General features: G+C 30.5%; 1 protein-coding gene across 1 annotated transcript in view; it reads left to right on the top strand.

Moving 5' to 3' along the window:
- Positions 1-6855: 6855 nt before the first annotated feature.
- Gp93 (heat shock protein 90 Gp93) overlaps positions 6856-16113 on the top strand; it is a gene marked incomplete in the record, with an annotated part of 9408 nt that continues 150 nt past the window's right edge. Inside the window, 15 exon segments of the mRNA XM_014422105.3 lie at positions 6856-7055; positions 7205-7270; positions 8759-8919; positions 8995-9111; positions 9293-9494; positions 9710-9839; positions 11551-11662; positions 11803-11984; positions 12075-12264; positions 13412-13650; positions 14090-14261; positions 14364-14600; positions 14806-15076; positions 15645-15745; positions 15821-16113. Coding sequence (XP_014277591.1) covers positions 7010-7055; positions 7205-7270; positions 8759-8919; positions 8995-9111; positions 9293-9494; positions 9710-9839; positions 11551-11662; positions 11803-11984; positions 12075-12264; positions 13412-13650; positions 14090-14261; positions 14364-14600; positions 14806-15076; positions 15645-15745; positions 15821-15931 — 2337 coding nt within the window.

Below are 16113 nucleotides of genomic sequence, written 5' to 3'. Positions count from 1 at the left end.
GTAGATGCTGAGATATCATGCATCGTGATACAAGTGATACTGATATTCTTTTATATCTTATACTTTTACCTGATATTTTTTTAGCTGATAAAAAAATTATAAATAGGCTGTTTATAGAAATTAGGCGACTTAGTGCGCTAAAAAAGTACATTATTTCTTGGAATATTTTTTTTTTTTAACTTTGATACATAATACATTGGAAAGGAAAGTACTTTCACTTTAATTAAAGATTTTTTATTTATCCCATTATTTACGTGCATTATTTTCTTAATTTTACCAAGAATTTCTAATTTTCCGTGTGAGAACAAAATTTCCTAGATGTGTCTCAGAAATTACTTTGTCCTATAAAGAAGCGCTAATGATTAAATTAATAACAGACCATTTTTACACCAATCTCAAATTCCCTCTAAATTTGTGTCCAAAATCAGTTTTTGAAATAAAGCTGTTACAAGCAAAGTTTGACATTTTATTCCAATTAATTTTAAATGAATGCTTCTTCTACAGCATTAATAAAAGATGCTGTTTTCATTTAAGTTAATAAATGATGAGTATCCAAAGGATAGAATATCTCGACTACCTATTCCATAAATACAGTCACCTAATCTGTCCGAAAAACTAGAAATCTTCATCTTGATGATATATTTTGGCAAATGCAATAAAAACTACTCCTCTTAGGAAGGTAAACGTCATAAACTACTTTATAGTCCATTAAACTAGCTTTAATTTAAGTGCTAATAGACATCTGTACGCCTCATGGTTCCTGAGATATAGATTTCCCACGATAAATTCACTGACTACTAATTTTGCAGAACATTTTTTATATAATGTTGCTTTTAAAATAACTGTATCTCGGAAACTACTGAACACAAACCGCTCTGTTAAGGCTCATATTTTAGTAAATCTATTCTACTTAAAATAATGTTCCATAAGATTATCTAGTATGGTAGGTAGTTTTAACGATATGGAGCCCCGAATGAAAAATTAATTTTTTCAACGTTCTGAAACAGCCTCCATTTTGTATTCTCCATACCTATACTTGACAGAGATATCAAACTTGACTAGTGAATTATACATAGTTTTCATTTAAGCAATCAAGAATTGATGTGAAATGACTATCTTCCCCCCTTGGCTTCTTTTACTAATATATAAATTAATGAATATTTATATATTCATCATTGATGAATTATAATATAAATAAATATTACAAATATTCATTAATTTTAATATTTTCCTTGAGTCTTGAATTAATTTATTTTTAACAAATTAATTATAACATATAACTTGAAGGTATAAATAATAGAGCCGAGACGTGATAGTGGTTGTCTGTTGAGTGGGTCAATAGTTTTTATTATATAGGTCAGGAGAAACGATGTAGAAACAGCTGACAATACCTCGTTATGTTTTTGTTTAATTTCCTCTCCTCTGATTTATGCTTAAATTATTCAAATCCTAACAAGTTAGTTCATTAATTAACGTGTTCTAGTGAAGTATAAACACACTTTGATGTTTCTAGCTAACAAATATTGGTTATTTCATTTTCTACTTTTGGTCAATGCCATGAAACATTTTTAATACACAATTTTCATAATATAACATTTGTTAATTTAATATAACCTTCATAACAAAAATTTGCCAAAATTCCAAGAATTTTATATTAATTGTAACATACTTCACACTTTTTTTCGGGACAGTGAATATGGAAATGAATTTTCTTATGCTGAATCATAGTGACCATAGTTTAGCAAACGTGTAGAGGCCCTATACAACACCTATGATGAGTTAAATATTTATATAATTTATACATCTTTATAACACATATGATGAGTTAAATATTTATATAATTTATACATCTTTATAACATATATGATGAGTTAAATGTTTATATAATTTATACACCTTTATAACACATATGATGAGTTAAATGTTAATATAATTTATACATCTTTATAACACATATGATGTGTTAAATGTTTATATAATTTATACACCTTCATAACACATATGATGTGTTATATGTAAAATGTTTCAACATGCTAAATGCTAAAAGTATAGCATTGTGAACAGCCTAATTTAAAGTCCATGTTAAATGTCAAATGCAGAGGAGCTCCTAGCGGATTTTCTGGACAACTTGTTTTGTAACCCTGTAATCTTTACGAGGTAGTAAAATTTCCAACTGCTTCATCGTATCATCTTTCCTCCACCTCCCTTGTTTCCTCTGCTATTTTTTTTCTTTTCATTGCAATATTTTTTTTTTCCATGCCTTATTTACTTTTTATCTTTTACTTCATTAAAGTTTAAAAACATCCAGAACAACACAAAACAAACCGGACTAAGAGGAACTAACCTATCAAAACGTCAACTGACAAAATGATGTGGAGCTCAGCTGGTCTGTACCATGACGTAATTCCTCATTTAGCAGACCTATTAACAGACTCTCTACCATGTTAAATGTTATATCGTTTTAACATGCTAAAAGAAGGAAATATTTCTCTATCTAATACAACTTTTTCTATTTATTACACTTTAACATGCTAAATTAAAGATCATGATTACCCCTAATGTAACAGTTACTAGTACTTGAAAAGTAACATTCCTGATGGTAACAATTGTTAATCATAACTCCTTGACAAACCGAGAGAGGGACAAATATGAGAGGAAGAAACTTAATTCCTTAAACAGAAAACATCAAACACTGCCCTTTCTATTGCGTGACTTTTGGACATGGAACGACTTTCATATTTACGACCTGCTGCGTTTGCTGGGTGTTGCCTATTGCGGAGATTTCGGTAAAAATATCAAGTTGTGAAAATATTTTTAAAAAACTTCACACTCGTTCAACAGTCGATGAATGAAGCCTTACTCTAATATTTCGTAAAGACATGTTTAAGCATCTTCAAAGGGATGCGAAAATGCCGAAGTTCATGGTACAACATACGATAAAATACGTATTTTGATCTAATATAATATTCTTTATAATGTTGGACCCTGATATTTACAAGTTCATCAATCATGAACTAAGCATTCTTGGTTTAAAAATATACGACCGGTTAACCATGTTTTAATTCAAATTTTAAATTTAATATTTTGAAGTGGAAAATCACAAAAAGTTCTAAAAAAAAAAAAAAATCTTCACGAATTTGCTAGGAGTGAGTTTATGTAAAGTATTATTTCAGAGTTAAAGTTTTTTTAATTATAATTGCAATGCCAATCTCAGTTCATTGTTACTCGTTGCAGAGCGAATTCCCTTGGGGATGTGAATATCAAATATAGCGCACTAAGTGAAGTGAGTGGAACTGAAACCATAGATGATTTGGTTTCACATTCTTGCTATATAGATTTATATTTATTGTTCACCAGTCGAAGTTTCCTCACGAGATATTTTTAGAACTGCAATGAAAAATGCTGTACACAATATTAGTTGGAGTATTTACAAAGAATACCATAAATATTTGAAAAAATCACAGGTACCAATCTGCTTTTCTTTTTTTAAAAAATCTTTTTAACCACTTTCTGTGGTAGGACTGAGTTTAGCACAATCGACTTATCGCCCAGAAAATTCCTCTCTACGATTCCCCAATCGACTTTGACGTCATATTCCATGTTGACCCACAAATGGGTCGATTGACCCATAAATAGGTAGATTGACCCAGGACATAATATGGAATGTATTTTTCAAAGTGTTTTTGGACGTAGAGTATATTGGTACCAACCACAATCAATCCCTTATTAGATCAAGAGACTGAACCCAGAATTTTCTTGGAACACTTTCCATTTTTTTTTCTCTTAATTTTTAACAAACAATCTGCAGAATATTTGCGGAAAAAAAGCAAAAAAAAACTTTTTTGGTCTAAAAAAAAAAGCCGGAAAATAAATCAACTAATACTGTGATTCATTCATATTCAGGCACTAAATTTCTTATAATTGAGTTTTGTGGAGTTCTGAATTGAATGAAACGAAAATCGCAGCTATTAAACAATCATATAAAGTTAACAATATTAAAAAATCGCATTTAGTGTCGTTCTATATTGTTTTTCGCTTAAAACATAAACCAAAACAATCAAATTTTCAAATGAAATAAAAATTAGAACAGGATTTTTATTTATTTCATTCAAGATGTTTAAGACACTTACATTCTTTCAAAAGACTTGATTTCTTTATTAATTAATGAACTAATTTGAAGCCTTTTCTTTCAGTTTTATATTATTAATGAGACAGTAGTATACATGTTCTGAGACAATACTGCGTCCCTCTCTTCAGATATATGTTTGTAATTTTTCCTCATTCAACTCTATTTAGAAGTCAGTTTACAACAGAAGAGTTGGTTCACGGCCATGCCATTTGGCAAAATTATTACTTTATGCCAGTCATTCGGCGTATAACTTAATTTTCTTTAATTTATTTCTTTATAATTTTTTCTCCAGATTCACCGTTTAGTACTTACAGGCGAAAAACGGAAAAAAGACCTTTTCAAACGAAAATTCTGGTTCATTATTTGATTAAATTAACTAGTTGCTTAGTAATCGTTTTAGTGCCCCAAGAAATGTGTTTCTGTATCATTATGTTTTGGTAAAATTTGAAAATAAATTTCGGTTTTTGGTTTGCGATGACCACTACTTCACCAAATTAATATGTAATAGGAATGAATGAGGAAAAATTACAAACAAATAGTTCCGAAGGGTGAGAAGCTGTGTAGTCTCAGAACATGTTTATTACTCTCTCATTGATAATATTAAACTGAAATAGAAGAGTTCAAATTAGTTTATTATAAAGTAAAAATTATTAATAAAGTAAAAATAAAAAACAGTGTCGTCATAATTCTTAAAGTATGACATTTTTTAAACCCTTTTACTATGATCGAATATTATTGTTTATCTAAAACACATACATGATGGGGATACAATAAGTATTCTGCACTGTTATTTCTTCGGGGTTGTTCTTCTTAAGAGTTTCGATTTATTATCGATTATCTAATTTCATCCAAATTCTCCTAATATAACTTTGGAACAATAATAACTTCAACTCCTAATAACTTTGGAATTAAATTTCATCATGATAAATATTCATAAAATAATCTTTCCTTATACATTCAAAGTTGTCCATCATCGATCTGCCATAGTTTTCTATAAAAAAAAAAAAAAAAAAAAATCCACTGTGCGTAGCTAGCTGAGCTCGAGCCTGTGGCAAAATAATACTGCGAGCCTCCTCCCACTCAACATTTCATTGTTATATTTTTTATCAATAAAATTAATATAATAACATTCACATTTATAAATTAGGCTACATAGTCTGATAAGTGTGATAAAATTACGTCATATTAGTTTTTATCGATTTTTTTTAATCAACACTTATCGTGACCCCGAGAGCCTACGAATATTTTGCCTTTCTTTCTCTCTCCCTTTCCAGACTGGGAAACTGTGTAGGACCGAGATGGTCATTATGTTCCATCTTGTAAGATCTGTAGCCAGTGCTCGTGTACTTGTTCACTCCATACCGTTGTCTCCTGTTCTCTAAGAAGACTCTTAGAAAACAGGGTTCTCTCTCCCCTGTTCTCAATTTACCTTTAGTGCTACATCTATATGGGCACTTATCAAAAACCCAAGGTTTGACTCAACAATTCCTCTTGATCTCGAATCTTTCCAAGAGCATAGTTGGCTTATGACAAGAGCCTCAGTCGGTAAACTAATAAACTGATACCCCGGAGGTACAGTTTTTATTTTATTTACCCCCTCCCTGGTCATTCCTGACCTACCTACCTATATATATATATATATATAGTTGACCGTAAAACTTAAATATAAGAAGATGGTCAGGATCGCGGTCAAAAAAGAACACATAATTTTTAACTATTTAATGTCGGACGTTTCGCCCCACTTTGCAGGGCTTCAGTAAGTCTGTTCAAAACGATAGGTTAAACAGATTAAATTTTTTGTTTAACAAATAGTTTTTGTTCTGTTTTGACCGCAACTCTGACCATCTTATATTCTTACTATGGTAGGAGGGCAAAGTTTTTATTACATGGGATCGCCACGAAATAAAAGTCAATCCCCCTCTTACCCTCTGCCGGCCAGATTCGAACCGACACTACTTCAAACCCCGAAAATTATGATAAAACATTATTTTATGTTATTACTATGTTCAAAATTGATTATAAACGCTATTTAAAATGATCGATTTTCAGCAAAATGCTCAGAGAAAGGTCAAATTTAAGGAAATAATCAAGTTGGGAAATCCGGTTTAATCTGTGGGGGAATTTTAGATTTGTCATCCTTATTGCAATAAATTGTTATAACAACTTCCTCGTATATTGTCATGATTAATAGGGGAAAGAAATAAGTAATTGCTTATTGCCTTTGAATATTTTTACAGGAAACATCAGTGAAGAAATAGATTACTTTTTTTTTAATGAAAATTAGATCACATAATGCGACACTTACACTCACGTTCTTGATATAGATGAAAAAGTCTTGTCTCCGTATTTAATCAATAGGTAGATAAAACAAAAAGTGTCCTATGACGTGAAATGTTTTATAAACAGACTAACTAAATCAATGTTTCAAATTATTTAATTTGTAGTTAAAATCAAACTCTATCTATCCATTTACCGATTAAATATTTAATGTACTTAGGTTTATATATCATACGATAAATACTCATCTCACAATAAGCATTTGGTTCATGATAACAGTCTTTCATTATCATTTCGATAGGTTATATTAAAAGTTTTTAATACTCTATCAAAAATATCAGTATCATTATTTATACGATAAATAATAATCTTGTCGGCAGTAGGAAAATACACTCCATCAACAGTGATTGGTGGAGAGCATGGTATTTGGTGCATTCTGATTGGCCGAAGGTTCTTTCGTGGACTTCCACCATTGGTTGAAATTTAGTCTATAGGCCGGTGTTGTCCTGGCGGTCATTAGTAACTAGAGTTGTAGTAGTGTATATCGTATACCAGTCGTGAATAGGTCAATCAAATTACGTTTTATAAGGTTAAGAAGCAATTATGAAGAAATTAATATTTTTAGGTTTAGGATTGCTGTTCCTTTTAGGTAAGTTTTAAAGGCAATTTATTATTATGGATCATAAAGATGATACTATCACATATCATACAGGATGATAAGTGATAGTAACAACTTATTTTTTTTAGAATTTGATCGAATTTATTATTGCCCTAACTTATAACATATTTGTCTATCAGGAACAACTAAAGCAGAGGAAACAGTGGAAGATGATTTGGGAGCTAGCAGAGAAGGTTCTAGAACAGGTATGTTCTCTAATCTAAGATTCAACATTTTTAATGTTTTGGGTCCTCTTTAAAAAAATCCATGTATTGATTTAGAATATAATCGAAATATTAGTATATTAGGTGTTGTTCTTTAGATTTGTTTACATTTTACTTAATTTTAAAATTAAATACTGATTAAGATTTCTATCGAACATATATAGTTTCAAATTGGGATAATATTTATTTTTCAAACAGTCTTAGCATTTATTATGGAAGTTCGATGTTATTGATTGCTCGTTTTATCTTAAGAGGAAGTCAATATCATTCTAAAACAATATTATTGGCTCAATAAAATAGTATAATTATGTACTATTTGAGTTTTTTTCTACCGCACCCAGACCATATTCCATTCATCTATACACACGGTCAATCAATAATCTTCCAGTAAAATATTAGTTGTACTAATTAGTATTTCTAGGGTTAATTTTTTTTTACTGTACTATAAAATATTATTGTAATTCAATGTGTGTTCTGATTTGTTCTTTGGAAGGACTTATGAACAGTGATAATTTCATGCAATTTTTAATTTTTTGCTATTCATGTGATACTTACAAAAAATAAATTAAATAATGATAAAGATGATGTTAGATAATTGCTTCATATCTCTCGACTAATATTACTACTACATAATACTGTTCTTTAGTTTTTTTAGTTAAGGCTATCACCCCTTTTGGTCTGTTTTGGTGTTAACTGATCCCAAGATAAATCAAGATTAACTATAAAACTTAACTCAAAATTAGTTTACTGTAAAATTAAACTTGAGCTGACAATTTTTTTGTTTTTAGTTTCCTAATAAATTATTTCAATAAGGAAGTTATGTCAGTTTAAACGCCATAACTACAGTAACCCTTGACTCCTCAGTTAATCTAAAAACCTCCATATAAAACAAAAACATCATTTAAAAAAAATGTTTTAAGTAAATTTGTTTTTAAATCCATCCATAACTTTGGTATCAAACAAAAAAATACATGTTCTTTAAAATTTACTGTTACTGCAGTGATCGAGGTCTAGTTGATAGTTGTATGCCTGCAGAGACAATTTGTAAGTTGATCTTGTATAATTTCTTTAAGGCCTTAGTTCTAGTTTTCTTTACCAGGCTACTACTGATTTGTTCTTATTTCCACTCCATATCCATAATGAGACAAACCCATAAGGTCTTGGGAGTCATGAGCTGCCACTATTGTGTGGATCAACTTAGCTCAACGTAGCTGCTAAAATATAAAATAAAATTTCTTCTTTATTTGATTCTGCACCTGAGCTACATTCAGGAATTTAGATTCCAATATCTTACTCACTCAACCATCCTCAACCAGTATTAATTAAATTAATTTGTTAAAATTAAGAATTCAAATTTTTTTTATTAGGAAGAAATTTGTTAATTTATTGGAGTTCCAACTAAAATGGACTTGCTTTAAAAGTTATTATTTGTGCTAATTTTTACTAAAATTACATTTATTTTTTTTATAGATGACCAGGCTGTCGAGAGAGAAGAAAATGCCATTAAACTTGATGGCCTCAATGTAGCTCAGTTAAAAGAATTGCGTGAAAAGGCAGAAAAATTTGCTTTTCAGGCAGAGGTCAATCGTATGATGAAGCTTATAATCAACTCTCTCTATAGGAATAAGGAGGTAAATTTCTTTCATAAATTATTGTAATTTTTTTCACAATTATTTTTCAATTTCATAATGAATGTTTCATTCTAGATCTTCTTGAGGGAATTAATATCTAATGCTTCTGACGCTCTTGACAAAATTAGACTACTTTCACTAACAGACCCCTCTGCGTTATCAACAACCGAAGAGCTTTCGATCAAAATTAAGGTAATAGTTTTATTTGAAATTTTATAATTTCTCACTTTATGATTAGTTTTTTTATTATATTGGTTTTACTTCAACCTCAAGTGTTAAGAAAGCCATATGCATTAATAATTAAAATTATCTTATTTTTCGGTTTAATAAGTAGAATTTCTTATTTTTTAATCTAAAATTGTTTCTTTAATAGGCTGACAAAGAAGGAAAAGTTCTTCATATTATTGATACTGGCATTGGTATGACAAAGAATGATCTGATAAATAATCTTGGAACTATTGCAAAGTCTGGTACTGCTGAATTTCTCAGTAAACTTCAAGATGAAGGAACATCAGCCCAGGATACCATGGATATGATTGGTCAATTCGGAGTCGGATTTTATTCTAGTTTCCTGGGTAGGTTAACTTATTTATATCCTGTAAATTAATCTTTGTGGGTGTTAATTATTACCAATAAACCAATAATTTATCAGATTTATTTTAAGGTCTATTGCCCTAACTCTAGATTCATGTGTATATACATAAACAGATGTTGAGAAAAATGTAAAAGTGTCATATTCAGTTGAATTAAATATCAATTCAGGTGATATTAATATGAATTATTGCTTTAGTTGCTGACCGTGTGATTGTAACTACAAAGCATAATGATGATGTACAACTTATCTGGGAATCTGATGCTGGAAGCTTTAGTATAACTGAAGATCCAAGAGGAAACACACTCAAGCGAGGAACTCAAATAAGGTTATTATTTTGACATTTTGAATTGACACAGTTATAATGATATATAACATAGATTAATGTTATTCTGAGTTTACATCATTCTTTTAGATTTATAATGTTATTTTATTGTATTTTAAAGTAGCCATATTTTAATGTGATAAAGTTGACTGCTCTTTTCATGAAAGTATAATAATTAAACTTTGTGAACTCATCGAGGTTTAGTACTGACAAAACTAGAAGGAACTATAATAGTTTTAAATTTTTTTACTTTTTGGTCTCTGGACAAGTAACCAAGTCATTCCTGCTTCATAATATATTTTTTTTTTTAGATACTGTAAAATCCAATACCTACTTCTCCACTTATTCATATGTAAATTATCTTGGGCTTACTTGTCACTTATTTTAAGTTAAATTATATTTTGTTCGATTCAATTTATTTTAAGGCCTAATTGTTAACCCTCTTCACTTTGGGATGTATTCAATTAGAGTGTCTACAAGTCAATTTTGGCCTATATTCTGCAGATGTTAATTTTCTAACCTTGTCCAGAGCAACTAACTCTACTATTTTCAGAGCAATGAGATCATTTTTTGATTGTGATTGTAAATGAGATTCTAAGAAGAGTTCAGATCTGGCAATTTTTTGATCTGCTGTGTCCTGAAGGCATAAAGTATTATAAAATAAACAACTTCAGGACACATCAAATAAAGGTGCCCATTTGAATTTGTCATAAAGTTTTATTTGCTATTATAATCCGTTAGAAAAAAACAACAAGAAATAAATTTACTCTCTTCTTTTTTTACCATTTTGCTCATTTTACTACTTTCTTTTGTTTATTTTCTACGTAATCAATCCCTCCATCTATTGAGACAGTTTCATAATACATTTTGGTAGTTATATGGTTTTATATTCCATAATTTATTAGAAAAGAAAATGTTTTTTGCCCTTTCTGTTGAGTAAAATAAGTTTGTGAATAGACTTTTGGTGAAATGTATTCCTTTATATGAATATTACTTATTTAGACTCAAAATTATTTTTTCTATACGGTATTGCTATGTTTTATATTCGGATTTGTGTTGAACCATGAGTATATCAAGTTGGAATTGTATATTTTATCAGAAACTGACCCAAAAGAAAATCTCATGGTTCCCATTCTGTTTTAAATTTACTCCGATAACTTGATGAATAATCTTGAATTTTTCTGTCCATAGCCTTGAAATCCTTGTTATTATTCTTTTATTTTTTTTCACTATATCACTGGATACTGTATTTATGTATTTTTGAATGAAATAATTGATTCAGTCATTTCAAAAACTTCTAGTCTCCTAAAAAGTTAATGTCGGATTACAGTTTTTAAACTTGAAAATATTACCCATCATGTTTCATTTTAAAGTATGCACTAAAGGTTCTATTAATTCTGATATTTTTTTTACATAGAATAGATATGGCTTGCTTTACCCATAAATTTGTATGGTAAACACAGATTTAAAAAAAAATGAAAATAAGGTCTTTCTCAAATGATCGATTCAGTTACTCCCTGAATATCACTTTTTAGTGTACATAAGCATTTTAACTAATACATTACCGTTCAATCGGATAACTATGACTTTGTTTTTTCTAATAATTATTTGGTTTAACTAATTTTTCTATTTATTTAAGAAATACTTGTTTTCCTACATTCTTGAGCTTATAATTTTTAAATATACTGACATTTTTTTTTTTTTTTCTTCACAGCCTTTTCTTGAAAGATGAAGCTACTGACTATCTGGAAGTTGGCACCCTAAGGAACCTTGTCAAAAAATATTCACAGTTCATTAATTTCCCCATCTTTCTCTGGGCAGACAAGGTAAAAATTACTTTTGATTTATTTTTCAATAAAGTTTAATAAATCAAACAAACTTTTTTTTTTTACATGTTTAGCAAATATGGCATATTGATTGTCTTTTCATCATCCATTGAGTTATTTTATAAACATTTTGTTTATAGACTATCACTGTGGAAGAGCCTATTGATGAAACTGAAGAAGAAGATAAAAGCAAAAAGGATGATGCTGAAGAAGATGTCGGTGTTGAAGAAGAAAAAGAAGAAAAGCCAAAAACCAAATCAGTACAAAAAACAGTTTGGGAGTGGGAGCGTCTCAACGATCATAAGCCTATCTGGACTAGGAAGTTAGTAATTCACCCCTTTCAGCAAATAGTAGTGGTGCATTTATTATTGACATATTTAATATTCTATTATTTTGTGTTGTCTTATTTTAGGCCTAGTGATGTTGCTGAAGAAGAATATGATGAATTCTACAAAGCATTGACTAAAGACAAATCAAAACCTTTTGCACATGTCCACTTTGTTGCAGAAGGCGAAGTTAGCTTTAAATCACTATTGTATGTGCCAGAAACTCAACCAGCTGATTCATTCAACAGATATGGCACTGTTTCTGATAATATTAAGGTAATTAGTCAATATAATTTATTTATTATCTACCTTGTCTTATAGCAACATAAGTATACCATGCAGAGTATGCATATATACCTATTAACACCTAAAACTGTATAGTATTTAGTTAAGGTATCTTGATAACCTTTACTTAATACCTTCATCTTCTTCTGTACTGTTCAGTTGCCTTCCAGGGACAGTTCCTCTTGTTCTGTGGTTGAAGTGTGCTGTTTTCCACTTATACGCAAAATGTTTGTACATAGTACAGGTAGTTCTGTTGGTTCACTTACTGAAGGAACTCATTCACTGCCTAGTCCTCAAGCTATACAGCTCATGGATGTGGTCTGACATCTGCATCTGGGCCACAGAGAATCTATGTTTTTTAAAGATTATGAAGTTTCTCGAAATTGCTATACTCTATAAGGAATTGCAAGAGCCAGTTGTTGGTGAGAGCCCACTTTGCTTCCAAATGAGACCAGACCACAGAAAAGTATCTTCTCAAGGTAGCAAGTTTCGTGATTGTCACCCAAAGATAGTTTCACTAGTACCGATGAGTGGACTATGATTACCCCGACCAATCTTCTTTCCATTCTCTTCGATCTTCTGCAATCCCTGCTAGGCCTTTTTAAGCATCTTCAATGAGCCTTTTTGCAGATGAAATTGAGTTTTACCCCTCCGGCCTTGTGTCTAATGAGCTGTGAAGTCTCGGTTCATTTTGGCATTTAATACCATAAAATTATTTTCATTATGACTGGGTTTTATGAGGTTTACTACTACGAGATCTATCTTCAACAAACCACGATAAATTTATTCTTGCAATTTTGCTTTGCCTTGTGTTTATCTGTTGAGCATTTTGGTATGTTGATATCCCTTGCTTCCTTAAAGTGACAATTTGATCGCATTTGCTTCATGATAAAACATACTTACTCATTGTCCAGTCTTGACTAAAGATAAAAACTGATTTTACCAGTTATTACTTTTTCAGGAATTGTTTCATTTAAACTACTGAACTGGTGTAAAAAATGCAATGAAAACCTTGTTTTGATGTGCTTGCTTTTTTTCTTATGCCACATGCTTTAAAAATTGCTTTATTTATTCTATATAAATTAGTTTTTTTTTTAATTTCTTTAAGTAATTTAAATTTGAATATTTGCTTTTGCAGTTGTATGTGAGGAGAGTTTTCATCACTGACGAATTTACGGATCTACTCCCTAAATATTTAGCCTTCCTCCAAGGTATTGTTGACTCAGACGATCTACCTCTAAATGTTTCAAGAGAGACTCTCCAGCAACATAAGCTTCTAAAAGTAATAAAGAAGAAGTTGATAAGGAAGGCACTCGACATGTTCAAGAAGCTCGGCCCTGAAGATGCCAAGAAGTTCTGGAAGGAGTACTCCACCAAGTGAGTGTATATATATTTGTAATATCCAAGTCTATTTAATCTTGCTACAGCATTAGGTTCCCACTTCCATTTTCCATTCCTCTTACTTTCTTTTAGTATTTAACTTTCTTAATTAAATTAAGTATTTAACTTTCTTAGTATTTAATCCTTCTCTTTTTGCTACTTCCTACCTACCACTATTTTCGATTTTCTTATTCTTTTCGCACTTTTGTTTTTTTACAGTCCTTCCACTAATTCGGTGGTTCACTATATTCCTAGAATTCTTAATTTTCATTTGTTAGTATCTGAAATTGAGAAGATGATCATTGTCATTATCTTCTAAATTATTGATAAATATGCCTATTATTAAAGAGTTTCAGTTCCATTATTTTCTATATATTTGTAATATATAATTGTTTTATTGAAGAATCATTATTTATTTATTTGTTATGTATTTCAGCATCAAGTTGGGAATAATAGAAGACCCTGCTAACCGATCCCGTTTGGCAAAACTTCTCCGTTTTGGATCTTCTGCTGATCCAAAGGAAATGACCACCCTTGCCGATTACGTGTCACGTATGAAGCCAAAGCAGGAGCACATCTATTACATGGCTGGATCTTCAAGGACTGAGGTTTTTATTTTATTTTTTTTTTATTTTTTGTAAATTCTCTAATTTTCATTATTTTTTGTTATTGAAAAGTATGAGTCCTGTTAACCTATGTGTTTTTAACAGGTCGAATCTTCCCCATTTGTTGAGAGGCTCCTGAAAAAAGGTTATGAAGTTCTGTTTCTGGTCGAAGCTGTGGATGAGTATACAATTGCAGCTCTTCCAGAATTTGAAGGAAAGAAATTCCAGAATCTAGCCAAAGAAGGTTTTACTCTTCCTGGTGACAGCAAATACCTTGAAATGGCTAAAGAGAAATTTGAACCTTTAATGAAATGGCTTTCTGAAAATGCACTTAAAGATAAGGTAAAGTAATCTATTTTAATATTTAAAGACTGTGTATCCGTTAATAGTTTGTATTCTTGTCTTAATTTATGAATTTACCATAATGTTGATTATCATGCTTATTTTGTAATTATTGAGTTTAATCTTCTTGTTTGTTTTTTTATTTTTCATTCGAAAGTTTTACTAGTCTATTAAATATGAAATTCTAACTATTTTATATATTCAGATATCGAAGGCTACCATCTCAGAAAGGCTAACTGACTCTCCTTGTGCCCTTATCGCTCCAATGTTTGGTTGGTCTGGAAACATGGAAAGGCTTGCTATTTCCAATGCTCATCAGAAAGCTGATGGAGTGGAAAGATCTTACTACTTGAATCAAAGGAAAGCTCTGGAAGTTAACCCTCGCCACCCAGTCATGAGGCATCTTTTGACACGAGTCTTAGATGATCCAGAAGATGCTAAGGCGAAGGATATTGCTGTAATGTTATTTAGGACAGGTAATAATTTTTTTTTAGCTATTAGTATCTTCTTTACGTATTTAATTTTTCAAGGAAGAACCTGAACTCATTTTACATGATACTATGTTATGCATTAGGGAATGAATAGACTTGATTATAAATTTTTTCTTACGTAGAAAATTTGATTAATTAACTGGGGTGTTCAATATTAAAATCAATAAAATTTAAAAGGAAATTAAGGAAGGTTATTCTTGTTATTTATCAGTGACTAAATTACTCAGTTTGTGCCAACTTTTTAAGAAACCTGAAAGCTAAAATTAACGAAACTTTTCATCCTACTGTCCTTTACTGGTGTGAAATGTGGCTGGTTTAGTTAAAGGAAGAAAAGCACCTTCAAGTCTTTTAAAATAGATCAAGGTGTAGATTATTTGGGATGAATTTTTATGGGAAACTGCGGGCGGATGGGATGTTCAGGTTCGCTTAGCCTTTTATTATTAAATTGTTTCTTTAAAAGTAAATTAGCATGAATTTGACATTGTTTTAGTCTGAATTACTACACATTACTTTCATGCTAATTTTTTAATAATTTTTTATCTCTTTATTATAGCTACCTTGAGGTCAGGTTATATGTTGCAAGAAACAGCTGAATTCGCTAAAGGTGTTGAGTCGATGCTAAGACAGTCTTTAGGGATCTCTGCTGACGAGCCTGTAAGTATTTATTCAAAGACCTAAGCTATTATTTACGTATTCGTATTTCCTGTTCTTATTCTTGTGTTTTTATAGGTTGAGGAAGAAGAAGAGGAGGATGAAACCAATGACATGAACCAAGATGAGAATGAGACTTTTGCGGACGAGGATGCTGAAAGTAAAGATGAAGATCATGATGAATTGTAGTTGGGCACACTGTGATTTAAGTTTAATTTATTTTACATAATCAAATAATTTATTGAAGCTGTTGAATAACTATTAACAGTGGAAGAACTGAGTATTTGTTAAGATCTATTCTTAGCAAGTCATCCATTGTTCATTTATTTACACTATTGTATTTAATTGAAAAATGTGTTGGTAATCTCACC

The sequence above is a fragment of the Halyomorpha halys genome, unplaced genomic scaffold (genome assembly GCF_000696795.3).
Source record: "Halyomorpha halys isolate HHAL.00 unplaced genomic scaffold, Hhal_1.1 Scaffold355.1, whole genome shotgun sequence".
Taxonomy (NCBI): Eukaryota; Metazoa; Arthropoda; class Insecta; order Hemiptera; family Pentatomidae; genus Halyomorpha; species Halyomorpha halys.
The sequence above is the reverse complement of the archived record's forward strand: the minus strand, read 5'-3'. Positions and strand labels throughout refer to the sequence as shown.